Here is a 12,291-nt window from a genome sequence, read left to right as displayed (position 1 = left end):
GAGTTTTCTTCTCTTAAGATTGCTCCTTGAAAGCACAGATTTCCTAGGATATCTCACTAGTCCAGGCCTTACAGTTTCATAGCTGGATTAAAACCTTATTTATTTCTGTATTTATTTTGAGATAAAGTTTTGCTCTTGTCACCCAGGCTGGAGTGCAATGGCATGATCTGGGCTCGCTGCAACCTGCGCCTCCTGGGTTCATGTGATTCTCCTGCCTGAGCCTCCTGAGTAGCTGGGATTACAGGCACTCGCCACCATGTCTAGCTAATTTTTGTAATTTTAGTAGAGACGCGATTTCATCACATTGGTCAGGCTAGTCTCAAACTCCTGAACTCAGGTGATCCGCCCACCTCGGCCTCCCAAAGTGCTGGGATTATAGGCGCGAGCCACCATGGCCGGCCTAAAACCTTATTTTAATTGTTGCCTCTTTGCATGGAGTCCCTTCCCATGGTCACTCCCATACATAATTTTGAAGACAATATTCCCTGGATATCTATTCATGTTTAGAATGGTTTAGCAATCCCTGTTTGCCTACTTGAGCAAATTTTTTTTTTTTTTTTTGAGGTGGAGTCTCGCTCTGTCGCCTGGGCTGGAGCGCAGTGGCCGGATCTCAGCTCACTGCAAGCTCCGCCTCCCGGGTTCCTGCCATTCTCCTGCCTCAGCCTCCCGAGTAGCTGGGACTACAGGCGCCCGCCACCTCGCCCGGCTAGTTTTTGTATTTTTTTTGTAGAGACGAGGTTTCACCGTGTCAGCCAGGATGGTCTCGATCTCCTGACCCCGTGATCCGCCCGTCTCGGCCTCCCAAAGTGCTGGGATTACAGGCTTGAGCCACCGCGCCCGGCCGAGCAAATGTTAACTTAATATTTCATTACAAGTCCCTCTCTATACCTGTTCTCCACAAATACACTATTTTTCTTTTCTGAGCACATGTTTTTAAAAAAAAAAAAAAGAAAGAAAAAAAAACAAGTTATTTATGGTGAAAAATCCCTCCTTGTTGATAGTTTTGCAGTGCTCAACTTGCACTCCACGTCCTTGATAAAGTCTTCTAATATTTGGCTCAGTTAGCAAGGACTTCACCATGCAGCACTGTTTTCTCATGAACGTCTTTGGTAAATTATTTTTACTTGCTCCTCTTCAATAGTATCTCAAAGACTAGGAAATGAGTTTACACATTTTTTTCTATCATTTTCCCTCTCTAATTTTGCACTTTACTAGATATAATGCACACATAAAAATCATTCTTGATTTATTGACAAATACTACATTTTTTTACTTTATACTGGCACAGAACACCGTATAAATTCTACATAATGACATTACTTTCATGTTGCCTTCTAGCTGTTTCTTTTATAAAAGTCATCTCAACCTATGGATTATGAAATTGCTAAGAGTAGGAATGAATTGCTGTTTGGAAAGTCACTGGAGTACAGCAGGAAAGTCACTGAACTGGGAGTCAGGAAACAGGTCTGAACTCTGCCACTTGTATGGTTTGCTGGAACGTTATATTTTATTGCTATCATTTACTTCATCTGTAAAAGAAAAACAAAATCCTCAGAGATGGTGTGAGAATTAAATGAGATACTATGTCTGGAAACATTCTGAATATTCTAATATACTATACAATATAAGGCATTGCTTTTTGTTACATCTTCAAAATTATTTTGTGGGCAGCACATCCTGGGCACAAGGCAGACTGTCAGGAAGGTCTCCCTGAGAGCTTCTTGGGTGTTGGGTCAAGTTGGTTGGGCATTTCTTACATTTTTACAGCAATAGCTGCAAAGTCCCATTCCTCAGCCTTTTTTTTTTTTCTTTTATTGGATAAAAGTTATTTCAGTCTAATACAATTTTTGGTAAACCATTTTCAGCATTTTCCATCTGCTTACCACATATGACCTCTTGTAGTCCTGCTTCCTGCCTTTCCAACTCATCCATGAAATTTGCCTTATCAATTCTCTCTTCCACCTCACCGAGGTAGCTGTCATACCTGGAACACTCTTTATTCTTAACCTCGCCTGCTTTTCGTTCCCGTGGGCTCCTCTTCCCCTCTGCTGGCTGCCAAGGAGAAGCACATTTACTGGCATTGCCCCCAAACAGATGCCTGCCTCGCTCCCTTCCCCCTTTCTTTTTCAGCCAAACCATCACTTGCCAAGGGCTGGTGGTTGCTGCCCCCCCTGTCCACTGCCTCGCACTGCTGCAGCTCCAGTCCTTTTTGGCAGCCTCCTCTTGAAGTTCCCCTGCCCGGTGCTTCTTGCCAGCCACCTCCCCCTCTCGCCTGCAGCTCTCCTCGCTCCCGCCAGCCTCTCCCCCGCTCGGTCTGCGCGCTGCCTCTTCCTCCCGCCCTTGCCAGCTGCTTTACTCGCCTTTCCTCAGGCTGCTCCCTCTCCTTCTTTCCCCAAGCCTTCCCCTGGCTCCTGCAGCCGGTTTCTTTCCAGAGCTCCCATCCCTCCCGTCGGGATGTTCTCTTAGCACCCAGGACCACCTCTCCCGGGTCCCAGTGTGTGCGTGTGTCCACCGTTCACTTGGAAAGTGAGCATTTTCATCCCGCTTCTGTATTTGTCTAGTCCCCCACCAAAACCCTGTGCCTACTCCTCAAGCCTGGAAGGCGGAATGTAGCTATGGTAGAGGGGATTCAGGAAGACACCAGGCCACAAGCTCGGCGGACCCCAAGAAAGTTTTGGACGTTCGGGATTTGCTATCTCAGGCTTCCCAAACTTGGTCAGCCCCGCCACCGACCCGAACCACCCAGCGGTGCTCAGTGACCAGGCGCTCCCCTGATTCCCAGCGACCCTAATCTTCCAGGGCCGCTTCCTCAAGAATGCTGACCGCTCTCCAGGACCAGGGGTTGGGCCGCTCCCCAGGCCCCCCGAGGGTCCTCAGCCTGAGCCCCACCCAGCTCATAGCTGGGGAGGGGCGCACTCGTTTTTAGATGCGAGGCAGCGGGGTGGGCGAGAAGAAAGAATGGAACCGCCCAGGTTCTTGGGTGCCTGCCTCGGGGATGCGGGATGGGAGATACTGTTGAAGAGCTGTGCTCAAACCACGGCTGGATACCTCCGGTGTGCCCTACCGTAGTGGGGAAGCCTTTATGAGCCGTCTCCTTTAAGAAGCGCGCGTCCGTGTGTATCTGGCTGTGTGTATGCTCGTGTGTGTGTGTGTGTGTGTCGCGGTGTGTGTGTTTGTGTGTGTGTGTGTGTGCGCGCGCGCGCGCGCCAAGGGCCCCGAGAGCCAGGCAGACCCCGGGAAGGAGGAGTTATGTAGATTACGGATGAACATTCTGGAGGGGAGCGAGGAGAGGAGGGAAGGAGAAGCAGAGGCAAGAGAGTGAGGAGCGGCGGAGGCCCTTCCCGCAGCAGCTGGGGGCGGCGGCGGCGGCTGAGGAGGAGGAGGAGTAGGCGGTGGAGGGAGGAGGACGCACGGGCTGGAGGCGGCGGCGGCTGCTGCTGCTGCGGCTACGACTCGGCGCTTTGAGCCGGAACCGCCGGTGAACTTGGGCGCCACGTTCCCGGTGACTGACCCCGGAGGATGGTGAACAGGAACTACTGCTGACCCTGTCTTCGTCGCTGCCTCTCCAGGGCTGCCGAGCGCGGGGCCCCTGTCTCCTCCCCTTGCCCGGCTGTGGGTGAACCTGCAGGCTCCTTACCCACCCGGAGGACTTTTTTTTGAAAGGAAACGAGGGAGGGAGGGAGAGGGAGAGAGGGAGAAAACGAAGGGGAGCTCGTCCATCCATTGAAGCACAGTTCACTATGATCTTACTCACATTCAGCACTGGAAGACGGTTGGATTTCGTGCATCATTCGGGGGTGTTTTTCTTGCAAACCTTGCTTTGGATTTTATGTGCTACAGTCTGCGGAACGGAGCAGTATTTCAATGTGGAGGTAAGAGTGCGAGGGCTTTCTTCCTCCTCCCTTGCCTAGGCTGCTCCCTGAAACATTTCCTTCACTCCTGGGATCCTTGTAGCTCAGACCAGCCTGGGTCCCAACACATTGTTTCCCTTCCAGCTGCCGAGACCCTGGTTCAGTGAAGGGTGTCTTAGGTGACGGATGCGTGTGAGACCCAGAATCCGTTATCCCCGGCAGCACAAAGCACGATGCTGCGCGCTCAAAGACACAATTGTAGCCAGTCCATGCTTTTCACCCAAGGAAGAGAAGTCCTACATATAGCAACCGTGTAGCTAAATAAGGCAACTTGAGTTTATGATGGATACACAGCTCGGGGAAGACAGAATTAATTCCCTGGCATCATGTGCTGCCTAGGTATTGTTCATGAAATCTTTCTCCCGGTGTTTGATGCCTAACAAAGGAGGTTAAAAATCAGAGAATCTAGAGGAAAGCGTGGGAACATTAGATGTGTTTAATAACATTACTTTGTGATAAAACACTTGAGAGTCTTTTTTTTCATTTAGACATAACTTAATACACTGTAACTAGATCTGGCTACACAGAGGACATGAAATCCATCTCTTTTTAAGTGTCTTCTTTCCTCCTCCCCCGCCAAGTGAAAATAAACGTGGCCCAATGTAATAGTTTTGAGGTGTGTTTTTAATTTGATTTCACACTCTCGTGGCAAAACGGGGAGGTTTTAGACTGTCATTTGCTTTACTTTGATAGCTTTGAGAACAGACGGCACAAAGCAAAAGGGAACTTAAGGATAGGGACTTGTCAGACCTCTGCCAAAGTACTCTTCCTGTCATCAAGTCAGCACTGAAGCCAGTAATGTGCAATAAATCCATTAAAGCGTGTATACACTTGGGCTGTAACACAACTTTATCACATATACGGTGGGATGCAAAGCCAGTAAGAGGGCCTTAGTAACATTTACTTCTTTTGATTAGATCTGATGTCCTCTGATCTCTCAAACGAATTATAAATAATTCTTTAAGGAATACTGTGATTTTTTTCTTATATTGTTGATATTATAAAGCTTATTGTCATTTTGTTGGGAGTGTGTGTTTACACAATATCAAGACCTGTTGCACAGTATTTGAACATGCTTCGTGTAACCAATTGATATACAGAGTATACATAATAAATGCCATGTGTAAAGGCATATTCTGAATATAGCTGTGTTTATAGAAACTGTTCTTAGGACTTCATGTAATAGGTGATGGTTAGTACAGAAAAAAAGTATTTGAAAAAGTAAGAGCTATTATCAAAAGAGTTAAAGACCTTTACAGATATTAAGTATGAATAAATTACACAAAAAACCCAATTTGAAAACGAAAAAGGTTTAACCCTTTGAAAAATACAACTTTATTTTTTCTGGATAAAAAGAGAAAGGGGCTTGAAAGTCCAGACTTTTTTGATTGCAAGTTTGAACTTTTGGAATTACGTGCCACAGATGCATTTTTGTACCTAACATTTAAATCAAGAGATAATTTAATGTTGAAATGAAGGATTAGTTCATAGGCTGGAGGAATTAAAGTGGCAAGCTGTTATTTATAATGTTATAAACAGAAGGGCCTATTGCTTCAGATTGGTGGTGATGGTGGTGAGGTGGAGTGTGGGGGAGGCGGTAAAAGTAAGTGCAAGGTTGTGTCTTTCTGACTAAGGGAAGAGAAAGACAGCCTGGATTGATGGCTACCTGCTTTAGGAAAGTATTAGATTTGCGTTCAGAGATTAGGGTAACATGAGTTTTGATGATTATTAGACTTTTCATGAGACTAAACATGAAAGATTGTATTTCTTTATATTGGAATCCCTCAGTAAGTTCAGATATTATTATGCAAGAAAAAGTTATGATTGTACTAAAAAATGTCTTTAATTTTGGATTCCAATGACCCCTTATCTTTCTTCATTAAGATGTGTGGGGAAAATGGTTTATGTTTGTGGAGAAAATAGTTATTTTCCCATTTTTAGAGTATTTAAGTTATTCTATTCATATTTATTATACAGATTTAAGCATGACAGATAAGAAGTCATGTGCCATATCAGACCTTTAAAACCTTACTTATTAAAATGGGAAATTTTTAATGGTTTAGAGCAGATTATATACCATAGTTTGTGTTATCCCCAAATAGTGTTTTTAAGCTCTTGAGCTCATTTTGGTTGGATTTATAAGCTTCTTTATGTGTAATGATACCCCCCCTTTTTTTTAGATCGTAAGAGTTGCTGCTAGTGAGATGAAAATATTGTCAAGAACACAGAATGACAGGATGTTTTCTGACATAAATTGCTGCCTGATTCACTTCTATTTGATGTTTCTTTTTGATAGGAAACACTAATGGGAAGAATGGTCCATCACTTCCTCTCCAGAAGAGGCACTTACATTGTGTTCCTCATTCTGGTGGCAAAACATACACACTGGGAATGTTTTATTTGATTGATTCTCAAGGACAGCCTTAAAATAAACAGTAATGATATCAGTCATGCATGAAGCTCATATGATCATAAAATTTTTTTTTTCAGTAAGCACAGAAAGTTATTATAGTTGCAACAAAGCTTCAGAGGGATGCTTTTTATGCTGACAACTAAGATTACATTGCTTTATTCATCACTAAACTTAACAATTTGTGGTTCCCCCATTCTTTTTATCTCTATGATTTAAGGTTTAAGACTGTATATTTTTCCGGAAAGTGGGGGATTAGAGTAGGGTGGCTGGCTAGAAGTAGTCATGTTAACTCTTTCCTGTTTGATTTTTGAGAGTATAAATATTTGGAATTGTCAATTATCGAAGTGAGAGATATTTTTAATATGGTGATAAAATCCTGCTACAGAAAGATAGTGCATTTGGTTTTGTTTGTTTAGCTTGCTTTTAAGAAGCAAAAAGGAACATCTCTTACAACTGAGAAAGGGTCAGACACTACCAGGAGTAGTACTATGGAAGAGATTCAGTACATTGCTCTACTTTCATTTCAAGTGGAACACTTTCAATGTTAAGTCTTCAGTATATTCTCATTTAGGTAAAGATTTCTGTATATCATTGGATACCTTTTTTAAGAGTTGGTCTTTCAGTGTGTGATAATTAGCATGATGCAAGGGAACACTGCTAATATTAACTAAAAGTCAAAACCTGTTGTCATTGGACAGCAGTCTGAATCAGAGGTGTTCATTGGTCAGAAGCAGCTAAATTATTAATAAAGAATTATTACTTAATATCTACTGTCTTAAAAATCATTTTGTTTCTAAAATAGCTATCTCATATAGGGATGCTCATGATCCTGTGGCTTTTTTTTTGGTATGCTGTGAGCATTGTTGTTATGAAATTTGAGACAGAATGTAGTTCATGATAGTAATACCTCTCGTATCATCAACTCTGAATAGTTTGTCAAATATTACTTATGTGAGCAACATATTCCTTATCAATTTCTAAACAATAGTGTACAATTTCCAGGGAGGAAAAGTTTTTCAAGCCCATTTACTGATGAAGTAAAAACATATAAAACTCTAAATTATGCATATATCAAAGCATAAAATGATTAGTCTTTTGTGACAAAAAAGTCTTGATAAGGCAAAAATTGATTTTGTTGTTCCTGATTAAAGAAAGCAGAATATTTTAGATTTCAAAGGGGTCTTTTATGACAAATATGAATTGAGTATAACTATTTCCTAAATTTTTCTTGCAATATATTTACTTAACTGATTTAAAATTTATTCACCTTTGTCAGGTTTGCCTGCATGTACCTAAAAAGTCAGAGTTTGCATTGGGTACTTTTGTATTGCATATAAATTTGGTAATAATTGATCATGAGACATTTCAGAGATAAAAAATCATATTTTATAGAATTTTACAGTCTTATGTTGGGACACTGTTTTGCTTTTCTCTTGTTCTTTGATTGCTTAAAAAATCAAGATGCATTATTTCATTTGGACATGGAAAAATGGTGGTACCATGCCTTCTTGAGTAAAGGTTGTCTCCTGAATATAGCCTATAATTCTCCACTGTAGCAGTTTATAACTGGTCAACAACAGGGACTGTATGACTGATTCATCAAGATTTTTATGTACTGTAAGATTGCAGGTTTAACAAAATGTCTCAAATATGCTGGCTGTTTAGGATGCTCATAAGGGCCCAAAGCTATGACAAGGAGAACAAGAGGCTCAATTGTTTTAAGGTTCTCTAGCTTCTCCTACATGTCCCACCTGGACTATGCCTTTCTCTGTTCAGAGTTGCCTGGGCTGGGTCACTCAGGGCTATGGTTATTGATGAAACCATTACAGATAAGCATATGCCAGTGAGGTGTGTTTTCTCCTACTATCCCCTTAAGAAATGCAGAGAGAGCAATAGTTCAAGTTCATCCCTCTCCATACAGCTGGGTTTTGTCTTTCATTCACTTTGTTACCAAGTAAGAATACAGCTGGGTTCAGTGACAACTTTTCTATCTGTGGAGTCAGGTTAAAAATGATGAACGTGAAGTTGTCACTTTTTCTTAATTAAGGTTATTAACATAAGAAAATTTTAGGGCACTTGTTTAGTGGCATAATTATTTGAATTAATCAATAACTGTATGTAAATCTGTATTACTGACCTATGTCGGTTACTCAAAATGTACTTGTTCAGACTATTTGGTAGAGGACCAATTGGAATTATTTTGGGACCAAAAAAACAAAAATGGATACTTGAATTAATGTATTACATGTATTCAGCGTTGGACGAGAAATATTTCTTTCTTTACAGCCCTTCAAGAAGTGTTGGACCTTTCTGCATGTATGTTTGAGATTGATAGTTAATTTTCATATGACTTTCTATCAAAATTTAAATATCTGTGAATATAATAATACTCATCAATTCATTTTATATTGTGTAGAAATATAGTAATTAAGAGCACATATTCTGGAACTAGACTGCCTGGGTTCTAATTCCATCCTTTTTGTCTGCAAGTTTTATAGTAAGAGACAGGTTAATTAGTCAATCTCTGTGAGCCTCAGTTTAACTGTCTGTAAAATCTGAATACTCCAAGTACCTGCCTCATAGGGTTGTTTTGACAATTAAGTAAATATATATCATATATATGTGTATATATTATATGTGTATATATTTAATAGCTTGAAATATGCCTTCACATGGTTGAACACTCAATACTTTGTAGATGTTGTTATTATTTATTTATTTAAATACAGGATCTTGTTCTGTTGCCCAGGCTGGAGTATAGTGGCATGATCATAGCTCACTACAGCCTCAACCTCCTGGGCTCAAGCAATCCTCCCACTTCAGCTCCTGAGTAGCTGGCACTACAGGCACATACCACCCTACCCAGATTTTTTTTTTTTTTTTAATTTTCAGTGAGACAAGATCTCACTATGTTGTCCAGGCTGGTCTCAAATTCCTGAGCTTAAGTGATTCTCCCTCCTTAGCCTCCCGAAGTGCTGGGATTACAGACATGAGCCACCACATCTAGCCACATGTCATTATTATTAATAGAAAATAAAGGTTGATAAGGAGGTAATTGGCACCATAGCATCTAATGACATAAACATCTATCAGGTTAGGACATATCAACTGGTCTAGGAAGATTTTATTTAAACACCTTTCCATTTATTAAAAATATAATGTACTGAAAATCAACCAAGCTAACATCAGTACATTTTCTTCCTGTAGGTTTTTCTTAGTTTAGTTCAGGAATGTGATTTTCACATTTTGTCTTTTCATCTGTTACTATCATAGAATATCAAGTTCAGCTCACACCTTCTTTTACAACATTAGGTTCGCTGAAATCTGTTCATCTTTTCTAATGCCATAGAAAATAAGTAGGCCTTTATAATTCAGTAGGCCTTTTTATTTTAATTGGATCAAACCCCAGGTGCTTCCTTCCCATAATATGGGCAGGATTCAATAAGAAACTTAGGCCAGCTCTGTTGTACCTCAAATTCTGAACAACAACCAAAAAGTCTTTTAAAAATTATGTATTGGGAGGGATAAGAATGGACTGAAAAATAAAGTGTTTTCTACAGTAATAAAAAAATTAGTGAAAAACAGATCATATCCATATAACATCGGAAATGGCAAGATAGCTAGCAATGTAGTGTAATTGAGCACTGGGGGAGAAGTTGAAGGAGGTGGGCTTTAACTCAGGTTGTTTCACTAACCTGGCTTTGAACTTGAACATGTAATTTCTTTGATACCTTCATCTACAAAAATGAGATGTGAATTAAACTGTCACTAAGGCCATTTCCAAATTTGAAATTTGATAGTAGTAAGCCTAGAAGCTTTAGTTTATATAGCCAAAGGGGATGGGGAATGCAATATTGACCCTGTAAATTTGGTAACAACTGAATCACAAAGGTAGATAGTTCAGATTTTTTTTTCTGAAATAACTGTAATGAGGAAATACAGAATGTATAGCTTAAATCTAACATGTGTTATTATCTGTAGTTCCAAAGGGTGTTCCATTTTGGAGATCATCCTAGCCCTCTGCTGAGTAGTAAATACATTGGCAGCAAATGATATGTAATTTTAAAATCTAGTTTTGGCCAAGGTAGCAAAACTTAAATATTAATTTTAAAAACATAATTTAGTGCTATTTTGAAAAACAAATACCGTCTACAAGTGGTACTTCAGTCATAAAAAGGCAAGTTGGAATAAGTTCAAAATCTAAGTTTTAACAGTTTTTGGGAAGGAGTGTCTCAAAATTTAAATCTGTCTCTCTGTATATGTATACAAATATAAACATGTTTTGTAGTGAAATAAAGTGCTTATACTGTATTCTCCATTTGCCCATTGTGGGAAATAATTTGGGCATGTGTTCTTTGAGGGTTTTTTTGTTCTTCACCACGTATTTGATTTTGAGTATGAAAAATCAGATTGCATTTGTTTTATCAAATATGTAGTTTATGTGAACAATAAAAAATTTCATTCTAAAAGGACAAAATACTAAGTAATAATATATGTGACAGTCACATTTTCTTTTGCCTTATTTTGCTTTTACTTGGGGAAGTTATTTTTAGATTTGAGGTTCTTTATGAAACCATATTTGATTGTTGCTTCCTGTCATTTAGCACTCTAAATGGATATTTTTTGCTTGGTGTTTCACCACAACTGTTTGGCATTGTGCATCCTTAGGATAGTGGCATAGTGCATCCTTGGATAGTGGCATAGCTTGATGAGCCACATGACAGAAGCTGAGCCAAGAGAGTAAGTGTAACCTGTAACCTTTGATTAAATGTGACCTCTTGGTGTGGTATGTAAAAAGAGGCTAGAGGGAGCTATTGTGCTTTTTAAAGACTCCAATGGCTTGGAAGAACTTGGTTTAAAATCAAGGACAGATACTAGGTGCAATCAGATGTTGCAAAATGAATCATAGCCAATTGTAGATTTTGGATAAATCAATGAACGCAGTTCACGATTTAAGATGTAAGCTGGTTTACTGAGAGCCACTTGGCACCAGTGATTACATATTTGATGAACTAAGAAGGAAATTAGCACTTCTCTAGGGAAAAATGTTCTGGGCATGGCAGTATCACAAAGAATATTATAATGCAGGAATGCTCTACATTTCTCTTATTTTTAGGTGTGCAATAGGTCAAAACCTATACATTGTAGTGACTAGGTGTATTTGGTGTTCCTGTTTTAATTAAAATGACTAATGAAATAATTGTGGTTTTATAGATTAGAGGTGGAATACATTTCATATGATAATGCCTTTTAGGTTATCAGTAGCAAAAAATCCAATTTTAAAAGCTCATAAGACTAAAATGATTTAAATTTCTAATGTTTACTGTAAGTCCTTATTGAATAAATACTTTTCAATGAAAGCAGATTTTAAAATACAGCTTTAACCTATTCTTCCTTTTAAAAATATGTAAGAAATGATCCACAAAAGTGTGAAACGATGTGGTTTCTTTTAATAGGAGCCTATGAAATGTTTTTAGTTGAGCAGATTATTATTTGACCTCGGAGAGAGATTGGGGTATAACAAAGGCACTTGCTAATGCATTAGGGCACGCCAGCATTTAGTTAAAATATTATAAGCTACTCGTAACCATCACTAAGATTTTTTGTAAGTTTTTTAGTCTAGGCACTTAAGTGAGATATGGATTATTGAAGTAAATTATGGACCCTGAGAACAGATAAATGTTCTCAAGAGAGATAGTCCTTAGCGTGATGTGTTCAAATGACCAAAGAGACCCAAATAAACTACTCACTGAAATGGAATCTTACAGTATCTGTTTTAACCACATTTAAGTTAAGGAGGAATAAACTGCCATTTTTAAGGGGAAGCTGGATACTTTTATAAACTTCATTTCACGTCCCCAAATTGCTTGCACCTGATGTGATGTCAATGGAATGTAGGCATGTGCCTCTGCATGCGGCTGATGCAGTCAGACCCCGAATGATGTCAGTGGAGGCATTTTTCCATGG

General features: G+C 39.8%; 1 protein-coding gene across 1 annotated transcript in view; it reads left to right on the top strand.

The window, feature by feature from the left end:
- The first annotated feature begins 2,930 nt into the window (after positions 1-2,930).
- MMP16 (matrix metallopeptidase 16) overlaps positions 2,931-12,291 on the top strand; it is a 299,850-nt gene continuing 290,489 nt past the window's right edge. Inside the window, exon 1 of the mRNA XM_033202547.1 lies at positions 2,931-3,872. Coding sequence (XP_033058438.1) covers positions 3,741-3,872 — 132 coding nt within the window. The 5' untranslated portion in view covers positions 2,931-3,740. The remainder of the gene's footprint in view (positions 3,873-12,291) is intronic.

Source organism: Trachypithecus francoisi, unplaced genomic scaffold, assembly GCF_009764315.1.
Source record: "Trachypithecus francoisi isolate TF-2019V2 unplaced genomic scaffold, Tfra_2.0 Lachesis_group7, whole genome shotgun sequence".
NCBI classification, from domain to species: Eukaryota; Metazoa; Chordata; class Mammalia; order Primates; family Cercopithecidae; genus Trachypithecus; species Trachypithecus francoisi.
Note: the sequence above shows the minus strand (reverse complement) of the source record. Positions and strands in the feature narration are given on the sequence as shown.